Genomic DNA, 22,769 nt, shown 5'->3' on the forward strand with positions numbered 1-22,769 from the left:
TTTATCATATTACCTTGTGAATAACTACTGCAGTAGAGCAGAGGATGTTAATAAAGTGAACAAATATTTATCATAGATAATTAACCTCTTTCCTAGGAATTTGGCTGATGTGGACAAGGACGGCAAGCTAACTGCCGAGGAGTTCATCCTAGCCATGCACCTGGTGGATGTAGCCAAGAGTGGACAAACACTGCCACCAACGCTGCCAACTGAGCTGATGCCACCCACACACAGGTGAGTGAAGCAGTGTGATACTAAAAGTGAGTGAGAACACTGAAGAGATACTACAGTGGTGTACAAAGTGTGACCCAAGGGGACGTTTTTAGCCATCCCCCATTGTTTTTTATTTGTCCTCCGCATATTCTAAAAATACATTTTTAATAAAATATATTATTGGAAGTTATGCTAATTTGCTTTGATACCCATAACATACAGTTAAGATGTATTGTTTAAAATTGCTCCGAAGTGATTCTGTTGTACCACGCGGGCTCAATCTAGTGGCACGCCGAAAAGTTGATTCATTATTTAAGTACAGTGTTTTATTTTCCAATATTCAAACAGTGTTCCTGTTCAAACTGTGTAATGTTTCAGTGGCCAAAATATTTATACTTGTTAAAGTAAACTTCTACTTTCTTTTAATGAATACTTAGGCCTATTATGCTACTGTATTTTAAAGTTGTCATTTTGGTGGTGTTCTCTAAGGGGTACTTGGTTAAAAAAAAGTTTGCGAACACTGGCTTATCATTGACCGACATTGGATTGCAATATCTTTTTCTGCAAAAAATGTATCAAAGTGACCAACAGCATTTTTTTTTTCTGAATGATGCCCTCCTTAAAAAAATGTGTACACTCCTAATAAAACTAAATCAGACTGTGAGGTTATTCATTTGCCGGCTTGAATGATGTCGTCTTTTGTTTCAGGGGTGCTGTGAATGGATCCAGTGCCCCTCTGTATGCAGCTCTGGCTGATGATTTGGACATCGAAGCCCCACAGAAAACCCGGAGCAACAGTTAGTTGTCATTTTTTGTTGCTTTTTGTCTTACTGAGCATTCTAAACCACAAGGAATAGTCTTTATATGTTTGGGTTAGAAATTTGCTCAAATGGAATGTAAATATGACTAATAACTGCAATACACTAAAGTTGTGTACCTGTCTCCATTCAGTATCCTTTGAGGATAAATTCAAAGCCAACTTGGAGCGTGGGAACGCAGAACTGGAGAAGAGACGACTGGCACTACAGGAGGCGGAGAGGAAGGAACAGGAAAGGCAAGCTCAAAAGGCGAGAGAGGAGCAAGAGCGTAGGGAGAAGGAGGCCCGTGAGGTGGAGGAGAGAAGAAGGATAGAGGAAGAGAAGCGGCTGGAGCGCCAGAGGGAACTGGAGAGACAGAAAGAAGAAGAGCGTCTTAGAGAAATCGAGAGAAAAGAGGTAAGCATGGTCATGTTGCAGATCTTGGAATGAGCTCTTCTCATGCAAAATGCTCAAGTGTGTACTGTTGTGTCACTGAGCTATCATACTATGTGGATTCTCTACAGGCTGCACAGCGGGAGCTTGAGCGTCAGAGGAAGGAGGAATGGGAAAGGAGAAAGCGGGGGGAACTTCAAATAAAGAGACAAAAAGAGCAGGATGACATCGTCCAACTCAAAGCCAAAAAGAGAAATCTAGAGATGGAGTTGGAGTCTGTGGTTAGTGGGGATTCACTGCAGAAATATCACATATTTAATCAGGTTTTAGCTCAATCTCTCTCTTTGTCTGCAGGGTAACAAACATCAACAGATTTCCGACCAACTGCGTGACATCCAAAACAAGAAGAAGCTTCCTAAGACTGAGCTGGACCTGATCATTCAAAGGAAAGATGCACGCCAACAGGACATGAAAAACCTGCAAAAACAGATAGAGGTTCAAGTCTTTGTCTGTTTTGTAATATACTGTTTTTGATAGTACATCAACAGGTTTGAAAACTATTATTTGCATTCACTCTTTATCAGGAATACCAAAGGAAGTTGTCCCATTTGACACCAGAACAGAAGAAGCTGACAGAGAAACTCCAAAGAATATCACTGAATGGCATGCCTGGTTAGTATTGGCAAGTCATGCAGTGCAGCGCTAGGCTAGCCCATTTCAGATAGATATTGATGATATTTTTGCAATAATCCTTACTAGGTATGGGAAATAAGGCTTAAAATCAATATACATTGCAGCCTCCTGCAATACATTATTTGGTATTTAATGATAATAAAAAATGTTCAAAACGGCTGCTGAAGTATGCGCTAACATATTGCGTAATTTCCGGTTTTATTATTTACTCAAAACAATTATTACTTGATAATTTATTGCTAATATCTAGTTACTTTTTATTGTAACATGGTTCTATCTTCACTTCTGTTAAAATGTAATACTTTTGTTGTTTGATATTTTTTGTTTTGGTTTACATTACAAATCTGGGTACAAATCCAATATTAAGTAGTTACAGGAGCAGTATTGATCAAACCAATGGTGATATTTGTACTTCAAATTCATAGGATCGTTAAATACATTTTTTATCACAATTACAATCAGACAAAAACACAGTATAGTATGTAACAATATCAATTACATATTAAATTATTTGCCTATTATTAGCTCGGATTTAACTGTTTTGGCTTTTGCCCTTAAAATTCTCCTGTGTCCAGGGATTTACTTGCATAATTTGTAAACAGTAAGAAAAGTAAAAACAATTGTTTTGGTTGTAACTAATATCAATTTAACCACTGTAGTATTGACCATAAACTGAGTCTAAACTTGGTATGGTTACTGTCGATAATTATATCATTATACCCACCTTGTTTACTTTAGCCTGCTGTTCGCATATCCCCTTTTGGTGTGTTGTGTAGCATGTTTAGTTATTTCTCTTCCTCCAGTGATAATGGTACTTGTAAGAAGTGTAGTTTATACACCGCAATGGAGATGAGGATTGCTGACTTAGAAGTGGATTTGTACTTTCAAGGAACGTTACAGGCTGCACAGCGTAACCACTGTAGCATTGACCATAAACTGAGACTAAAGTTGGTATGGTTACTGTCGATAATTATATCATTATACCCACCTTGTTTACTTTAGCTTGCTGTTCGCATATCCCCTTAAGGCAGTGGTTCTCAAACTTTTTTTGTCATCCCCCACTTTGGACAAGGGGGAGTTTTCAAGACCCACCTGCCCCCATCGCCCCAACAGATCGCTAATGCCAAGTTTAACATTTTCAAATGTATTGAACATCAAGTAACATCAAGTTGTATACCTTCAAACTAAATAACATAAAATAAAATCAAGTTCAATAATAAATAAAATAACTGTGCAGCTGTGGTATAACTTGCATCAAGTTCAATAATAAATAAAATAACTTTCATCAAGTTCAATAATAAATAAAACAATAGTGTTATAACTTGCATCAAGTTCAATAATAAATCAAATAAAAGTGTTATAACTTGCATCAAGTTCAATAATAAATCAAATAACTTGCATCAAGTTCAATAATAAATCAAATAACTTGCATCAAGTTCAATAATAAATACATTAAAAGTGCCCCTTTTTCGTGTTTTGATAAAATTTACCGCGCTCACAATATCTGTTAAAACCTCATTGAGTTCGGGGCTGAGCTGTCTTGACGCGAGTGCTTCCCGGTGAATGACACAGTGTGTCCAATGCGCATTTGGCGCAACCCTCTTTATTAGAGCCTGCTGCCCGTTTCTTGACCCTGCCATGGTCTGTGCGCGATCGGAGCAAAGGCCCATACAGTTTTCCCATTTAAGGTTGTGTTCTTTGAGGAAACTGTCCATTATCTTGACCAGCTCATCAGCAGTGGCTATATTTTTTATGTATTTGCAAAACAGTAAATCCGCGCACAGTGATTTGCCATTCACAAAGCGGATGTATGCGATGAACAGGCAGTCTTTATTGCTGTCAGTAGCTTCGTCCACTTGTAAAGGAAAACGACTTTATTTTAATTTGTCTACGACAGGGGTCGGCAACCTTTACCACTCAAAGAGCCATTTTGACCCGTTTTACAAATTAAAGAAAACAATGGGAGCCACAAAATTCTTTTGAAATTTAAAATGAAATAACACTGTCTAATCCCCCTCTAATCCCCACAATTTCCCTCTCTGTCTTAATTTTTTTCTCTTTCTATCCCTTGCTGCACAAAATGATAATATAAATACATTTAATAAAGTCAAATTTAAATAAGGCAACAAGATAAGTATCCTACACTTCTCTTCTGTAAAGTAAATGTGAAAAGCCGATATGGGCATCTACATCAACTATATGATTTGCCTGAGAAGCTGGACAGGACAAAAAAATTAAAATATAAAATAAAATAAAACAATTAAACAAAAAATGAAATAACACTGCATATAAAGTTTTCTTTTTGCTTTGTGCTATGTATAACTTAACTATGATGGGTTACGTTTATGAAATCAATGAACGACTGCAGAAAAAATGAAATAAAATGTCTGCATGCAACAAAACGTTTTAACTCCGAAAAAGACGTCGGGTTGAAGGTTAAGTAAAATACTTAATGTCTATTTAAGTCCTCCTTTTAGTAATGTAAAAAAAAACAGCCAAACTTAAATTATTCACTAACTGAGAACTAAAAATGCAGTAAAATGTATATTTCCCTGAACAATTAAAAAATGTGAATATATGCAAAATTATAGGAAATTAAAATATTTATCATACGTGGTCAATGTGATTTCTACTCCTGAACCACAGAGCAAAGCGTCTCCACATCGGGGCTGTATGACGTCACCTTTATCTTCGCACAGGATTATAAACTCTCATCTGAGGCGTGTGCGATGCTTGTTTTCAATAAAGTTCATGTTGGAGAACACCTGCTCACATGCGTATGTGGATCCAAAGATCGACAGGACTCCAAGTGCATACTTTTTCATGTTCACATAAAAGTCCGGGATAGCGTTCCAAGTTTCGAACACAAGTTTGTCTGGTTTGGGGAGGTTTTCAATATCACACTATTTGTGATTCTGAGCAAGAACGGCCTTCTGGCGTGAAACATCTTCAAAGTCCGCTGTCAGGCGCTTTAATTTGGACACCCACATGTCTTTGACGGAGACGCGCGCGGCCGTGGGCGTGTCCCGAGGTTTGACAAGCAGGATGACAAGCTGAGCTTGCCGTGACAAGCTGAGCCGCATCAGAGTGATCAAAGAGTCGCATGCAGCTGCGGAGCCGCCGGTTGCCTACCCCTGGTCTACGAGTTGTTCCTCAAGATCACTTGCAATGTCGCATATACGTCTCGCAACTGTGTCGCTTGACAGTAGGACAGCTTTTAATTTTGCTGCGCTTGTCTCGTCAAGCATGACTGACACCATGTCTATTGCAGCGGGGAGAATCAGCTGCTCAGCAATTGTGTGTGCTTTTTTGCATTGAGCAATTCTGTACGCAACTCTATATGAAGCCAATTTATCCATTTTGTGTAATTGTGGTCATCAGTCTGCTACCCATCCGCGCAAAAGTGTTTTCCGCTCAGCTCCGCCCCCATTAGTTACTGTTGCGTCTGTCAAACTTTCGCTCCTACCTAGAAATTTAAAGTCTACCGGAAAAATAAGTAATTTACATTAATTTGTATAGCGGATTTCACAGACAGAATCACAAAGTGATTTACAGTTTTTAAAACGGGGTTGTAAAAAAAAAATCTAAGAATAAAAAAATAAAAAAAATAAAAGTGAAATTTCCTCCCGTTTCTCGCGCCCCACCTGTCATGTCTCTATTCCCCACCAGTGGGGCGCGCCCCACACTTTGAGAAACGCTGCCTTAAGGTGTGTTGTGTAGCATGTTTAGTTATTTCTCTTCCTCCAGTGATAATGGTACATGTAAGAAGTGTAGTTTATACACCGCAATGGAGGTGAGGATTGCTGACTTAGAAGTGGATTTGTAGTTTCAAGGAACGCTAGCCGTTAGCTCTTTTGCCCGTTAGCAAGAATGCTACATTGCATTGAGGAAGTGGTCCTTTTGCTTGTTGCTGTCAAATTTGTGGGTCACAGCTCGAATGTGTCGTTATCACGATGTAACGATAGTGTTGGCAAAATTTATATAATTTATATTGTCTATATCTCACAATCCTTACTAATTGTGCCTGACAACAATTTTTCTTTATTAACATATTCATAGCTAAATGAGGTTCGACAAAAGCTACCCTTTAAAAACAGTAGTTTAAAGAGTTGGTCTGATATCTTTACTTACACAAATAAAATAGATCCACAGAAAAATACAATTATTTAAAATATTTCTTTTAGGCAGGATACAAATAGGTATTTAACACTTTTGAACTGATATTTTAGTTACACTATTAGCCAACGGGAAGAGTTGTAGTTAAGTAAAATTTCAGTTGACAGCACTGTCAATGCCGCAGAAGGAATATAACTAACTTCTCTTTACTTCTCACTGTGTTTCAATATAGATTCAGCCATATCCACTCTGAAGCTCAGCGTTACGGAGAGGAAGGGGGCATGCATAAAACTAAAAGGTCAGCTGGACGCCCTTGAGAAAGAAACTGCTGTCAAACTGGAAGAGCTGGACCGGTATAACAGAGGCATGCAGGTAGAATAGAGCACTATCAGAAAAGCTAGTTAAAAAAAAAATCACATGATGCAGTGACTCACTGTCTCTGTGTAGGTGTCACAGTGACTCATGCTATACAGTATCAGACCTTGATAGGTGTACATGTACATCACTCATTTTGATATAGTTCTAAATTGATTAATGATAGGATATGGGAATACTTGTTGTCCCACTTTAATAGCAATTCTGATTGGCTGTTCAAGTCATTTGTTGCTTCTTTTTTTTTTTTTTACGCATATTTTGCTATATTTAACCATTGTTTCTTTTTTCTGCATCTTTCTCCTTTTTTCTGCATCTTTCGTCTCTCTCGCACATCTCTCTCATAACTTTACAGCATGTGTATGCTAATGATGCTTTGCTTCGGGCTGTCATCTCTCTATTGGTCTGCCTCCGTAACCTATTCTACCTGCTTAAGGTTTTCATTCTCCTTGTTGTCCTAATCTTAGCTTCACTCTAGTTTTGTATATGATTTGTCCCTTGGCTTTTACCTCCTCAACTTAAGCTTATTTCTCTCCTCTATGAACGTCTTGTTTGCTTTGCTTTGTATACTGAACCTGTGGTAGTCACGTGTTTCTCAATAAAACGTTTTTTTTGTGTGGATGTCAGGAACTTAGAGTGAGCCAGCAGAAGCAGCAGGCTGCACTTGAGAAACTGCGAGGCCTTAAGGAAGACAAAAAGCATGAGCTTGTTCGGAGAAAGCAGGAGGAGGAAGAGCGACGTAAGAGAGAAGAAGAGAGGAAAAGGCAAGAGGAGGAAAGGAAGCTTAGGGAGGAGGAAGAAGCTCAAAGGTTTGTGACGCTTTCCAACATGTTTTCTGTGGAAAAACTTCTAAATCGGAAGTATGATCCTTCTAAGTGTTTTTGCATCTCATTGGCAGGCGTATCAAGTTAGAACAGGAGCGCCAGCGGCAGGAGAAGCTTAGGAAAGATGAAGAGGAGCGTCAGAGGAGGCTACATGAGGAACGAGAGGCCAAAAAAAGAGAGGAGGAAGAGAAAGAGAGGCAGGCTCTCATCCAGGCGGCCAAGTTGGAGGCTGAACGAGAGTTAAGGGCAAAACAGGAGGCGGAAAGGAAGAAAAGGGAAGAAGAGGAGCGACAGAGGCAAGCGGAGAGACGAAGGCAGGAGGAGGAGAGAAGGAAGCTGGAGGAGGAAAGGAGGCAGTTGGAGGAAGAGAGGAGGAAGCTGGAGGAGGACCGCCGACAGGAGGAGAAGAGAAAGAAAGAAGTAGAGGAGGAGCGACAGAGGCGGGAGGAAGAGAGGAAGAGGCAGGAGGAGGAGCGCAGAAGACAGAGAGAGCAGGAGGAGGAGCGCATAAGACAGAGGGAGCAGGAGGCGGAGGAAAGGCGAAGACAAAGAGCTGCAGAGGCAGCCGTCCGAGATGCGGAGGAGAAAAAGAAGAGAGAGCAGCAGCAGGAGTTGGAGCACCGAAGGCGGGAAGATGAAATGAGAAATCTTCAGCAGAGGCAGCAAGACGATGATAGTAGGCGGCGTGAAGAGGAGAGAAAAAGAGCAGAAGAGAATAGGAAGAGAGAGGAAGAGGAGAGGAGGAAAGCAGAGGAGGAAAAGAAGAGAAAGGAGCAGCATTCACACAGTGGAGGAAGCAAGATTGACATTCAGGGGAAGCTCAACTCTTTGCTCAAAGGACTGGAAGAGAGGAAAGGTAAGAAAATGTAGTACTGGCGTGCTCATTTACTGAGGTGCCCGTGAGCAAGATAGTTCAATTTTAAATATTGCTCAATTGGTGTTTGAAAATGGCCCTTTGCTTCAGTGTGGCATTATGTTGTGTGCATGTAGTGTTATGCTTGATATGAAAACAAAGAGGACGTAAATTTAAAACTCTTATTCCTGATGTGTGACTGTAGGCAAGCAACCCAGGGCCTCGCAACACCGGAAGTCTGCATCTCTCACACCGTTCAAGGCGCTCTATCCATTCACTGCACGTAACCATGAGGAGCTCACCTTTAACGCAGATGACATCATTGAGGTACCTATCAAATATGCTTTACAAGTGACTAGGAATTTGTATGATTCAATCTTAAAGGTCTACTACAGGTTCAAAATGTGCGTGTTTGTAAGAGTATCTGGGATTTCAAAATACAATAGTATCTTTCTTTGATTTTGAAGTGAAATGTTTCTTACGCTTTTTATTTTTCAACCTGTTGAAGAACTATACAATTACAATTGGATGGTGTCCGGTGGATTACCTTGTAGTCCTATACAACCATTATTTTTTTAAATTTTATCATAGCCCATTTTATTTCCGCACTTCACTTTTGTTCAAACTTCTTCCGTCAGGTGGATGAGACAGCTGGGCCGGAGGAGGGCTGGTTGTACGGAAGCAGGCTGGGTCAGATAGGTTGGTTCCCAGAGAGCTATGTGGAAAGAGTGTCTGCATCCAACTCGGCAGTTGCTGCAACTCCTCCAAAATTACCCATCCAGTCGCAGCTCTCCAATGCGCTGGAGGCAGCAAAGGCAGGGTCGACTAAATCTGCCTTCACCCCAACACACTCCCCAAACCTCGGCCCCTCTGACACACAGGGACAGGTAAGACAATGGGGGGGAAAACAAACCTTCTATTTATTTGACAAGCTGACCACTATTCTGTATTTACATTTAGTACCATGTGTACAATGTCATTGTTTGTGTTTTAAAAATGACATACTATGTGTCTGTTATTATTTCAAAATAGGGATGTTCAGATCAGGAATTTATACTGCAAATTCTAATACTGATCATCCGTGAGTGCGATCGGCCAGTATCATTACTGATACGGATTACATCTATTAACCGCAAATTTAAAATGTATTTATGGTGTGCTATTGACATTTAAACAATATCAGCACAATAATTAAACTAGTTCCTTATTATCTTTTATTACATTGGTTTGCGCAAAACAAATAAATAGACAATAACTAAACAAAATCGAAAACCACTATCCATTGAAATAATTGGAACCCTCATTTATGTACACACACACACAACATTGACGGTATTTATATGTGTGGAATGGTTTTAACCAGGGGTGCCCATTACATCAATCACAAGCTACCAGTCGATTGAGGACCATGTGTCAGTCGATTGCGAGCCTGGCATTAAAAAAATAGGCCATAAAAATTTGCGACCAGAAATCTTCAATGTGACGTCACTTGATTGACATTCGCAGCACCTGAGGATCTTGTTAGATGCCGTCAAAAGCCTAAAGACCAACCGCACAGTTCCGGTTTTCACAATAAAAGTACTGCTCCATCCTGCCTGTGCTAACAAAATAAGAGTCTCCTAAAGATAGCACACAGAAGCTAGCAACTTACGGAGTTTATAAAGTGTATGAAAACGAATATGGAAGCTGGACAAATAAGATGCCATAAACCAACCACTTTCATGTGGTATTGGACAGAAAGGAGGACTTTTTTTTCCTCCACAATGTAAATTAGAAAATGTGGAAGTTTTTAGTACTACTGTGAATCCTGTCTGATTCCAATCAATGTGAGTCATCAGAATCAGATAATACAACGGCTTATATTCTTGTCTTCATGAAAGAAAGGAATCTACATGTTATGGTTATGGTTTGAGTTTATTTAACACATGCATACAATTACAACATCATGCATGTGTTAAACGTGCTTGTATTTTCAGTAACCACCTTTTAACATGTTAACAAAAAACATATTTTTCATAAACAAATGAACTGATTATAGAAATATGTATATTTACATATGAATACAATATATAAATATAAAATATATATGTGTGCGTGTGCGTGCGTGCGTGTGTGTGTGTGTGTGTGTGTGTGTGTGTTGACACACACGAAGATGAGGTAGATCACCTCGACTTGGTCATTTGAAAAGTAGCTCGCCTGCTGAAAAAATGTGGGTAACCCTGGTTTAGGAAAATAACAAAAACACTGTGTAAGCATATGCCAGTTTAAGAAACATTAAAAACACACAAACAACTTAATTAAAGCAAAAGCAAGCTATTAATAGATCATCACAATTTGAATTGAGTCCAAAAAGGAGTAGGAAGAAGCAGAAGTTTTTCCAGTCCTACCACCGCTTACTCTCCACTGCTTACCATAATGATCTCACTCATTATCTCCCGCCCGCCCATTCATTCACTCACCCATCCTCCCATTCATTCTCTAGGCCAGTGGTTCTCAAATGGGGGTACGCGTACCCCTGGGGGTACTTGAAGGTATGCCGAGGGGTACGTGAGATTTTTTAGAAATATTCTAAAAATAGCAACAATGCAAAAATCCTTTATGAATACCGTATTTCCTTGAATTGCCGCCGGGGCGCTAATTAATTTAAAACCTCTTCTCACTCCTGCACTTACCAAAGGCATGCGGTAAAAGTAAGCATTCGCTAATTATTTTAAAACCTCTTCTCAATCCGGCACTTACCAAAGGCATGCAGTAAAAATTTGTGTGTGATGTAAGCTTGGACCTTAAATCCTACTGAATAGCTCTTAATCTTCTTCCCTTTATGCGTTTTTAAATTACCGGTATTGAAATCAGCCTCCTCCATTTTGAAAATGATGGCAGGGGAAGTGTCACTCGTGACGTCACAAGTTTGACCAGGCGGTAATACTAAGCATGTGCTAATTATTTTTGCGAAGCGAGTTTGACCCAGCAGTAATTTAAGGCAGGCGCATACTATATGCCCTGCTGCAGTTCAAGGAAATACGGTATATGTATTAGGGGTGTGGGAAAAATCGATTTGAATACGAATCGCGATTCTCACGTTGTGCGATTCAGATTCGATTCTCTTTTTTTTTTTTTATTGATTTTTTATTTTATTTATTTATTTATTTTATTTTTTTATCAATCTAACAAAAGGATACACAGCAGTACCATAACAATGCAATCCAATTCCAAAACCAAACCTGACCCAGCAACACTCAGAACTGCAATAAACAGAGCAATTGAAAAGGGGCACAAACACGACACAGAACAAACCAAAAGTAGTGAAACAAAAATGAACATTATCAACAACAGTATCAATATTAGTTATAATTTTAGCATAGCAGTGATTAAAAATCCCTCATTGACATTATCATCAGACATTTATAGAAATAATAAAACAAAGAACAATAGTGTCACAGTGGCTTACACTTGTATCGCGTCTCATAAGCTTGACAACACACTGTGTCCAATGTTTTCACAAAGATAAAATAAGTCGTATTTTGGGTTTGTTTAATAGTTAAAACAAATTTACATTATTGCAATCAGTTGATAAAACATTGTCCTTTACAATCATAAAAGCTTTTTTTTTTTTAAATCTAGTACTCTGCTAGCATGTCAGCAGACTGGGGTAGATCCTACTGAAATCATATGTATTGAATGAATACAGAATCGTTCTGAATCGGAAAAATATCGTTTTTGAATCGAGAATCGCGTTGAATCGAAAAAATCGAGATATAATCGAATCGCGACCCCAAGAATTGATATTGAATCGAATCGTAGAACACCCAAATATTCGCAGCCCTAATATGTATTGAATAATACTTGAACAAAATATGAATGTAAGTTCATAAACTGTGAAAAGAACTGCAACAATGCAATATTCAGTGTTAAAAAGCTAGTGTTTTGTGGACATGTTCCAAAAATATCGATGTTAAAGATTTCTTTTTTTGTGAAGAAATGTTTAGAATTAAGTTTGTGAATCCAAATGGATTTCTATTACAATCCCCAAAGAGGGGACTTTAAGTAGATGATTACTTCTATGTGTAGAAATCTTTATTTATAATGTAATCACTTGTTTATTTTTCAACAAGTTTTTAGTTATTTTTAGTTATTTTTTTCCAAATAGTTCAAGAAAGACCACTATCAATCAATCAATCAATGTTTATTTATATAGCCCCAAATCACAAATGTCTCGAAGGACTGCACAAACCACTACGACTACAAATGAGCAATATTTTGCACTTCTATACAATTTAATAAATCAGAAACTGATGACATAGTGCTGTATTTTACTGCTTTATCTTTTTTTTTTCAACCAAAAATGTTTTGCTCTGATTAGGGGGTAATTGAAGTAAAAAAATGTTCACAGGGGGTACATCACTGACAAAAGGTTGAGAACCACTGCTCTAGGCCAGTGAACCTCAAACTGTGGTATGTGTGCCACTAGTGATGTATGGGCTCCATCAGGTGGTACGCCAAATGATCACTTAATTCTGTATTCAAACACAGTATTACTGTTCAAATTCTGTGTAAAGTTACAGTGGCCAAAAATGAATATACTTGTTAAAAAAAACATCTGCCTTGTTTTTAATGAATTTTCATGCCTACTACGCTACTGCATTGTAATGTTGGTCAATATGGTGGTACTTGTAGAGCCAAGTGTTTTCTGAGGTGGTACTTTGTGAAAAATGTTTGACATACAGTGCTCGAGGCAATGTAAACCATTTTGTCTTAATCTCGCTAACAGTTCCAAGATGAGGAAAAAAGAAACAAATGAATACAATAACACTAATACCAGATAACCATTAGCGAACACTTATCTCACCCTCTGTGTATCTATGAATTCCAATAATAGCATTTTTATAACTTTTCTTAACTTTTCTTTCAAATGATTACAAACAGTACCTGATAACGTATCAAGCTCTTAAAATAGGACAGGGATGGGATCGATTAAGCTCTGCTTCTTTCCACTCCTTCAACTTGTTCAACTGTTTAAATTTGGTCTTTTCTGACTTATAAATGTTGTTATAATGTTTGATACTCGTGTTAAAAAAAAAAAGCTTCAAAGCGTCAACTCATAAGGTTCATGCGTTTTGGCGTAAGCTTGCATGTTGTAGTTTTGGATGCCTCTGTTCTCATGGTTTTCAGTCTGGCTATGACGTGACATCACTGTGAGGTGGATGTTCTTATTTGGACATTCGGTCAAGCTCTCAGCCATAGAGAGAGGAGGAGCTCCTCCCCTTCTGCTTCAGGCTATAAGAAAACACAAAAAATTGTAAGATAAAGTATTTTTTTAATGAAATCATGGCACGTGCTTAATAACGTGTGACATGCAGTGACATAAATGGTGCCAAAAATCCGCTTTTTTATCTAGAGGAGAATGTACAGGTGTACGTACAGTTTTGACCGGGTGAATGTCTATATTGTTATGGCGTTTATTTTTGACCATGTAAAAGAAACCTAGCGGCTATAGACTTCAAGATATATATTTCAACAGTCTACGTTTAAAAGGTAATTATAGTACTTTTGGAGAGGGTGGGGCATGGTTTTATTTGGAATCTAGTAACACCTTCACAACAGACAGCTTGCAAACAGACTAACAAATTGGTTTATAAATATGACCGGAGCAAAATTTGGGCAAATTTTATACCAAACATATCCAATACATATAATCTAGACCTCTATGAACTATTTTAGATGTAGATTGAAATCATCATAGGCCCCCTGTAAGTGTGTGTGTGCGTGTGCGTGCGTGCGTGTGCTATGCTGTACAGTTTTCGTAACATGATTCAAATACAATAGTATTGAGAGGGATAAGCAGTAGAAAATGGATGGGTAGATGTATTTTATTGTATTGCTTGACCGAGATATTTATTTTCTTGTTTTTTCTCTATCAGCGAGTGGTAGGGAACCTGCTGGCACAGGCTTTGTGCTCCTGGACAGGAAAGACAGACAACCATCTCAACTTCAATAAAGACGATGTCATACAAGTGCTGGAAAAACAGGAGAATTGGTGGCTAGGAGAGCTCAATCGAGAACAAGGCTGGTTCCCTAAGTCCTATGTGACACTGCTGGGTGAAGAGGAGGGTTCCGAGTACGTCTTACCTACACACACACACACACACACACATATTAACACAAAGGCACAACTTGCCTTAGAAGAAAGGGTTTAGTTTCTACACTGTTATTTAATGGGGAGCTGTAATTACCTCTATGTAAGGCAACTGTTCATCTTATTCATTTAGTTGTGCACATAAAAGCTTAGTTAAGCCATAACATCCATCCATTTTTCTGCCTCTTATCTGAGTCAGGGTCGTGTGGATGTAATTTTGACATGTGCAATTCTAGCACAAGACGATAACATTGGCACTTATTTCGCTGTGCAAAGCCTGTTTTGCACTGATGACAGGGTATTTTAAGTAAACAAGTCTATTAATGGTTGTCTATGTGTCTATAGCATTAAAAGCTCCTCCTCCAATGCTTTGGACCTGAGTGACAGCCAGCAGCTTGAAGGTGAATACTTGTCCTTAACTCTTCAATATGGTCTTACCCTTAATTCATTTATCGTTGCATTAGTCATACTCTAGTTATAGCCTGATTGCTGGTTTCATGATTTCCATCACTTTTGCGGTCTAGAGTATGTGGCGTTGTACACATACGAGTCTCCAGAACCTGCAGATCTAACATTCAGAGAGGGTGATGTGGTCTTGGTGATCAAGAAGAATGGAGAGTGGTGGAACGGTACGACCGGTAATCGCACGGGTGTCTTCCCCAGCAACTATGTCAAACCTAAGGAGGTAAGAAACCAAGCCACTTAAACTTGAAATAAATACACATTGATTAATTAAAAGCATGTTATTTGTGTTTTTCAGACAAGCACGAAAAAGCCAGGTCAGTATCAACAGATTGTTTGCCATAACCGGTGTTCGGAAAAATTTTTTGAAAAGTAATTAATTATAGGAAAATACTAACATAATTACTCTTCAATAAATGTAATTAATTATTAGGGAAAGTATTTAATGCGTTACTTTGAAAACAATTTTTTAATATATGGGATATGGAGTTGAAAGACATTTCATGAGAGCGGAGTGTGTTTGTGTGGCTGCGTGTGTGTAATTGTGTTTCTTTAAAAGGCGGTACCTGTTGCTAATTGTAGTCTGTGAGCGCTCAGCTGTGTTTGTTAACTTAAAAACGGCAGTTTCCCGGCAGTGAAAGCAGGTCTGTTGAATCTTATCCCTGGATTATTTGACCTCTGGTTAATAGGGAGATTGAATGTGTTTCCATGGCTGTCATATCTTCTTGTCCACAAACATGGTATTGTAGGATAGCAAGCTTGTCACTTCAATCATCGATTTGTTGTTCAATATTCCCTCGTAATAGTAGTGTGTATGTGTGCGTGTATTACAGGTTGTTTGCTGTGAGATGTAGTTATCTATTTGATAGCAAGTTCATTTTGGTGTATTAGTGGTTATTGCTTTCATTGGTTAACAGATACTTGCTGCATTGAACTTGCTCTTCTTCTGACAGTCATGTTGACATACAACTATATCAAAAGTAGCGTGCCACATTACATCAAGTGTATCGGTAACTGCGTTGTAATGTACCTAAAGGTAATTATTAAATTACTCGCTACTAGTAAAAGTAACGTTGTTGGTAATAATAGTCATTTTTCCACTTTTTTGTACTTAAATGTGTATGTTTCTTACACAGAAATTGCTAAAGTGACAAAAGCTCATTCATCCTCCGGACCTGGGCAGCTGAACCTCGAAAATGGTCAACTCATCGTCATCCTTAATAAGAACACGTCAGGCTGGTGGCTGGGAGAACTGCAGGTCAGTGCTCAACCATTTCCTCCAGTTTGCAGTAATAATCTGTTTGTGAACAGTAAATGGCAGTAAAGGGTTTACAGTTTGTATATGTTTGTTGTGTATTAGAAGGTTTCCTGTATTTATATGTGTTTCTACACCAGGCCCGTGGTAAAAAGCGTCAGAAGGGCTGGTTTCCTCCTTCACATGTCCAGATATTAGGGTCCAATAGTGGCAAATCCACACCAACAGTCCAGTCAGGTAAAACATAATGATTCTAAAAATCTAAATACACTACAGAAATAGCAAAATAGGATTGCTTCCCATTTTTAAGCTTCTGGATCAGTAATAGATTGGCTTCATTCAAAAAGTAGGTAAATATGACCGTGTCCTCTTGTACAGCAGTTTGTCAAGTGATCGCCTTATACGACTACACAGCCGCCAACAAGGATGAGCTAAGCTTCTCAGCGAACCAGCTGATCAACGTCCTCGACAAGAATGACCCCGACTGGTGGAGGGGAGAGGCCAATGGAGTCACCGGCTTGTTCCCCACCAATTATATTAGGATGACCGCGGCAGACGTTGACCCTAGTCAGCAGTGTAAGTAAAACGCTAACTGAATCATTAGTTACCAGTACATAAAGGTGAAGTTGGCCTTTGGGAGCTGTACTATCATAAACGTTGCATTAAATATACTTCCTTGTTTATGCCATTTTGCTCGGCACATACATTAATGCATTGCTAAAGACTAAAGAGTATATGTTGCTAAATCTAACCAATTAAAAATATTTGTCTTTACAAACAAGCAGTAGTTCACCTCTTTCTTGTACAGTGGAATCTCTGAGGTCCAGGATGCAGGCCAACCTCTAATTTTCTCAAATCAAATTTAAACTTTACAGGGAATGTTTAATTTAATTGTTAAAGTCAACAAAAATCTACAAATTGTATACTTGTCCATTTGTGGTGATTGGCAGACACTGTGACAAACGTGCAGAGGGAGGATTACTGCTTGTGCTTAGAAGGCAAGTCACTTAATATAAACGTGGACCACTTAGACTTTCTGTTATATTAACCATATTGTGCTGAGCAGCCTGGACAGAGACTTATAGTATGTATCCATTTACCGTTCGTTCGGTGGTCGTCAATACATTTTTCTTTTTTTCTGTGGTGGCATCCAAAAATTGCATATATAGCCCAAAAAAAGCACACTTGCGGAGTTAGTCCAATATTTGCTCACTGAGCTGAAGTCTCACACTGCCTTTTGCAGAGGTCATGAGTCATAGCGGTGGTTCGAAATGCCAAAATTTATAATGTCCTTCATATCAATCTCCATTTTGTACTGTCTGCTCGGGCATTGGTCCTTAGAGGTTCCACTGTACTATACCTAACAGAGATTGAAGAACAAGATATTAAGATAATCCCTTATAGTCCCACAGTGGGGAAACACACATTGATGACACAGCGTCAGGAGCAACTCTGGGTTCAGTATCTTCCTCAAGGATACCTCCAGAGGTCTTGGGGAGAGCCGGAATCTTCCTATTGCTAGATGGCCACTCTGCCCCTTCTGCCATGCCGCTCAACAACTGATAAGTTAAGAAGTGTTTGTTTGTTTTGTCATGAATGCAAAAGACCGCATACTAGGGAATTATATTGAATCTCTGTCAAAACTGGAGAGGTTTTCCACATTAATCTCTGTGGTTGATTTCACCAGCTACCTGCTGACAGTCTCACCTTGTTTTCCTCTTTCTCCTCATGTTCTACATACCTGCCCTTCCACCTGCTCACCCTCTTGTCTCCTTTTAGGGCAGTAGAACGTGATCTTCCCTTTCTTTCTGTCCTGCCGACTCCACAGAGACCCACTTTTTTTGCTCTCTGATCTAAAGTTGTAGTGTTTGGACTGGGCTGCCCCACACAATCTCCTCATGTTGTAGTCTCACTGTGAGGACTCTTGATTGAACAAAACATGCCTTTTCTAACATGAGAGTTAGACAGTGGGTCTCTTCTTTAAGCTTTCCTTTTGTTCTTGTTCTGATCTTTTCCACCCAACGTGCTTCCTTCTTGCTTAACTTCCGTTACTTTTCCAGGAGTTCTCAATTTGTTTTGCAAAAATGCATCTTTAAAAAACTTTTGCCACCTTTGACCACATTTTGCCTAATTTTAAGTGCCTTTTCAGATTATCCTCACAGAGCACCAAGTGGTTTGCCGGCAAATGACAGCCATTTTTTTTTTTTAATGACAGCAGTTTAAAAACGCAAATTACTCTACTCAAGCTTTAGCGATATGTTTTGTCTAGTGTGCCACCATGCTGTGCTATTGCTGGAGAGGGGACTATTTCTACTTACAAATTACAATTTCTGAATGATTGAAGCTCAATGTACCACAGGCTCTACTCAGATTTGAAGCACAAAGCAGCAAGAAAGCAGTGTACAATGCACTCCATGATCACTTCATGTTAGCAAAGCACAACTTTCTATGGTGATGTGTATTTATTTTGTTTTGATTCTGCCTTAAAACATTAAAGATTTGTTGAATTTCACACCTAACGTGTTCTTCTTTTGTATTCTCCCGATGCCCGTGGTGGTTGGTAGTCGCATGTGTGAAGATGTGTCTGTTGTCAACACATTGAATGATTAGGATGAGTAGATAAGTCTGACTGACTCAGTAACCCTCAACTCAGTTTATTAAAAATTAACATGTTCCACCACTGGTTGATATATTAATGTTGTTGAAACTTGTTTCTAAATAACAATTTTGTAAAAAAAAAACTTAATTTCCCCATAGTGATATTAAAATTATTAACTTCTTCTATGCATGCCACATAGAACTAAAGAAATGCTAATCTTCCTCTTCCTGTTTTGGTAGAAACAGAAACTTTTAATCTGACACCTCAGCAACAAAATAATGACAGCCGAGCCAGAAGGTGAAAGACAAAAACTGTGACTTACTTTAAGACAGGGACCAAGGAAAATACTTATAGGGGATGACGTTAGAGAGCAGATTTCACTTTTTAAACCTCTGGGACGAGGTAGACAATGAGCGTGAATCCGGAGAAGCAGGGCTGAGAACTGTGATGGAGTGCCAGTCAGTAAATTTGGGTCACTCACACGTGTTAAGTCTGGCATCAGGTAAGCATGTTCACATAGTAATTCCACTTCTTTTGACTCCCATTTTTCTTAACAGGGTTTTTTTTACTCAAATATTCAACAGTAGAAATGCTCACAAAGCTTATTTTGTATTTGTGTTTGACATGAAAAATACCCCCGTCTTGTGTGTGTTTATGTGTGTTGCTCTTCTGCAGGGTGTGCAAACCTGACAATCCTGAACTCATTGAGCCCGCTAGAGAAGAAAAGGCAGGGTTACATCCATGAGCTGTTACAGACTGAAGAGAGATATGTGGAGGACTTGCAGACAGTGGTTGAGGTCAGCACTCACATTAAGGAGTTTACTGGGTCAAGTATGACAGCATGACAAACAACTGAGGTACTGCTTTTAGGTTTTCTATAAGCCCATGTCGGAATCTGGACCACTAACAGAGGCAGAGTTGAAAATGATCTTTGTCAACTGGAAAGAACTGATGACCTGCAACCAGAAGTTTCTCAAGTAAGTGTCGCTTCTCTTAGAATGGATGTTAATATGTGCATCTTTACATATTGGATTAAATGGTGCTTGCAGGGCGTTGGCTGCTCGAAAAAAGAGTGGTGGTGAGAACATGCCGGTGCAGATGGTGGGAGATATTTTGGCCGCCGAGTTGCCCCTCATGCAGCCGTACATCCTCTTCTGCTCGTCTCAGATTAATGGAGCTGCGCTGCTGCAGACGCGTACCGACAATGAGCCTGAATTGAAGGCTGTCCTCAAGGTAAGCCTCCTGATATTTGAAATGCAATAGTACCTTGACTTGGGTTTGTGTCGTAGCTCTCAACTCAAAACACTTGTATTTCAAATCTGTGCTGCCCATTAAAATGACTTCAAATCAACTTAATTGGTGCTTTGCCCCCTTTAGAATACCACAATTTTAACATGTAACATGCCTTTAAAAAAAACTAACTTTTAGATTAAAAATATTGTATCAGAACAATGCAATAGAATGCACTACCACTAACTGCAATAGAAGTATGAAGTAATGTAAGAATTTACAGCATTTACCCTTGAGAGTGAACTTCTATTGTGCCTCCTTCCAGCTGCTTCTCCTTCAAACACACCATAAGCAGCTTTTCCATATTTTCATGAATAAATGTTTGCCCTCTTAGATATAATTGTAAAATTCTTAGCTTGCGTTATCGACTCATTCTGCTTGAGTATGGTGAGGAATAGCAAGGCTGCGCTCCAACTGCTTTACCAAGTCACGATTTTGATTATTTCTTTCTTTAATTTAGTGCCTTTCATCCATTTCTTATCAGAACTGTACTGAACACTCACTTTCTTCCCTCCTATACTTGGAAAATCTAAGTTATGTCAATCTTTATCTATAAGCTAATGCTAGATGTTTTGGTTGGATCTTAATGGGTTCACTGTGACATTTACTGCGCCAAATAATAGCGGGGATGCTAGTAACTCAAATTTTTGTTTGCAACTTAAAGCATAACAATTAGCCGAGAGACAACTCTTTTATCAAAACACTTTTAAGTTTAGGTACCACTCTATGTTTAGTATTGTATTTTCTACAATGCTTAATTGTTTTTTGGGTTTTTTTGCATAATTTATTTTACAAACGTGATTGCACCCCTCAGTTAACATTTTATCATATCCTCTCAAAGGGCAATACTGATATTGAACTTGTATAAGACTTAGAGTAGTCAGTGTACAGCTTGTGTAACAGTATACATTTACTCTACACTGAAATTAAGTTAACAGACACCGCCATTATTTTCTCATTAGCTGGCAACACAAGTGACTATACCTTACTGTGAACATGTCCAAAGTGTCAATATTTAGTGTGAGCATCACTGTTATGTGGCACTGCCTTAATCCTCTATGGTATTGAATTCACCAGAGCTGCAGGCACGCAGGGATCATCACAGTTAGGGATGGCCATTGTTTACATTTCGACCGATGCTAGTACTAAATCGGTCCTTTAAAAAATGGTGCCGGTGGCCAAATCGGTTCTTAAAAAATGGAAAACATGAAAAATTCTGTATAAAAAACAACAGTCTTTTAATTTTTATGGAATTTTTTGACATACAGGTTGAACAGAATAGTAATCAAAATATTTCAGTGATATAAATTAAATGGCCGCTAAGTAACACATTCAATAATAAGAATTAAAAAATTGTCATTATTATTGCAATAATCCAGATTATTGAAAGGGTGCAAAAAAGTGACTTAATTATTATCTGTAATGTTTGATGCTCAAAATTCCCCGCGATGCTGAACACAACTTCCCTCGCCTTAATGGTCATTGGTGCTTAATAAGGAAGTGCTTTTGTGGCTGCTGGCTAGGCTAGCGCTGTGGGGCTGACGGTGTTATTAGGGCATGTTGAGGTTGGCGATAAAGTTTAAAAAGAGAGTCGGACTCTGTTTCCGTTGGGACTTTTAAGAATGTTACTTGCACAATTTCACCGCCAAGTACATGTTGCAAGGGGATGAGTCTGCATTCATTAAGCACTTGAACAAGGCACCGATAGCTTCTTCTATTTCCGGTCCAGTTATTACTATGTAAAGCAGCACCAATACCATCATGGAACCAGGTTTTGGTCCCAGTACCTATTCACACAGTGCAGTACATGTTGGAATTCATGTTTCCTTCAATAAACCACAGCTATTTAGTGCTGGGAGCACTCGTGTAGCCCTACACCATGACACTTCCACCACCAGACCTGACTGTAGGCAAGACACAATAATCTTGGTGCTCACTTGTGTTGATATTATGGCCATTTACAAAATAATGACTGCTCACCTGTCTTGTTATTATATCCATTTACACAATAATGACTGGGCGTTGACTCATTTTCAGTGGATAGTAAATCAATCATGTCATATCACAGGTGTCAAACTCAAGGCCCAAGGGCCACATATGGCCCTCCACATTAGTTAATGCATATAAGAATACACTTCATATTTCTTGATAAATATAGTTAAATTTTGACAGGAAAAAGAAATACTCAATATAGCTACTGTTATTCTGAAAGGGGCCGTTTGTAACTTTCACAGTAACACTTTCCAAAGCAAAAAATATAACAAGAACACCATTGGTTAGCTTGTGTTACCATTAGTGGTTTCACAGAACATATTTGTGTGAAAAAGGGTCTATATTTTTCACAATTACTAAATTTGTGTGGTAATTTTTTTGAGAGGCCCAAATAAAATGATTGGGTTTACGGCGGTCACTCACCCAGTCTCGCCAACACGTACACGCAGAGAGTGCGTGCACACATACAAAAGCAGTCCAAGAAAAGCAACCAACAATTTGCTGTTATGTTGTTGTTATGATAGAATATACATTCAATGAAAGCAAACACTAACTATGCAAATCGCTATTATTAGCCAACAACATCTATAGCTATTGCCGGTGCATGTGTTACGGACATAAGTAGTTACCTCATTACGTTTCAGAAGCCGGAAGAGGGATACGCTGTCTAAAATACACTGGAAAGTTGGCGCCCTGCATGTAGACAGTGACAAATTAAAAATGGAAACAAATACATCTGTCAGTTCGTCCGCGCAGTGCTTAAGCACACAGCCTAGA

At 38.8% G+C, this 22,769-nt stretch overlaps 1 protein-coding gene across 3 annotated transcripts in view; it reads left to right on the forward strand.

The window, feature by feature from the left end:
- The window catches only part of LOC133538055 (intersectin-2-like), a 66,624-nt gene that overhangs the window by 31,764 nt on the left and 12,091 nt on the right, over nucleotides 1–22,769 (forward strand). For 2 of the 3 annotated variants that reach the window (XM_061879335.1, XM_061879316.1), the window contains exons 11-31: nucleotides 97–234; nucleotides 922–1,010; nucleotides 1,165–1,427; nucleotides 1,535–1,684; nucleotides 1,758–1,898; nucleotides 1,988–2,075; nucleotides 6,445–6,584; nucleotides 7,212–7,393; nucleotides 7,483–8,264; nucleotides 8,467–8,588; nucleotides 8,900–9,148; nucleotides 14,180–14,376; nucleotides 14,740–14,795; nucleotides 14,919–15,079; nucleotides 15,155–15,173; nucleotides 15,993–16,114; nucleotides 16,252–16,348; nucleotides 16,490–16,687; nucleotides 19,386–19,507; nucleotides 19,581–19,687; nucleotides 19,760–19,943. In XM_061879335.1, coding sequence (XP_061735319.1) covers nucleotides 97–234; nucleotides 922–1,010; nucleotides 1,165–1,427; nucleotides 1,535–1,684; nucleotides 1,758–1,898; nucleotides 1,988–2,075; nucleotides 6,445–6,584; nucleotides 7,212–7,393; nucleotides 7,483–8,264; nucleotides 8,467–8,588; nucleotides 8,900–9,148; nucleotides 14,180–14,376; nucleotides 14,740–14,795; nucleotides 14,919–15,079; nucleotides 15,155–15,173; nucleotides 15,993–16,114; nucleotides 16,252–16,348; nucleotides 16,490–16,687; nucleotides 19,386–19,507; nucleotides 19,581–19,687; nucleotides 19,760–19,943 — 3,607 coding nt within the window. The remainder of the gene's footprint in view (nucleotides 1–96; nucleotides 235–921; nucleotides 1,011–1,164; nucleotides 1,428–1,534; nucleotides 1,685–1,757; nucleotides 1,899–1,987; nucleotides 2,076–6,444; nucleotides 6,585–7,211; nucleotides 7,394–7,482; nucleotides 8,265–8,466; nucleotides 8,589–8,899; nucleotides 9,149–14,179; nucleotides 14,377–14,739; nucleotides 14,796–14,918; nucleotides 15,080–15,154; nucleotides 15,174–15,992; nucleotides 16,115–16,251; nucleotides 16,349–16,489; nucleotides 16,688–19,385; nucleotides 19,508–19,580; nucleotides 19,688–19,759; nucleotides 19,944–22,769) is intronic. The other variant, XM_061879325.1, reaches the window with a different exon arrangement.

This window comes from Nerophis ophidion, linkage group LG02 (genome assembly GCF_033978795.1).
Source record: "Nerophis ophidion isolate RoL-2023_Sa linkage group LG02, RoL_Noph_v1.0, whole genome shotgun sequence".
In the NCBI taxonomy this organism is placed as follows: domain Eukaryota; kingdom Metazoa; phylum Chordata; class Actinopteri; order Syngnathiformes; family Syngnathidae; genus Nerophis; species Nerophis ophidion.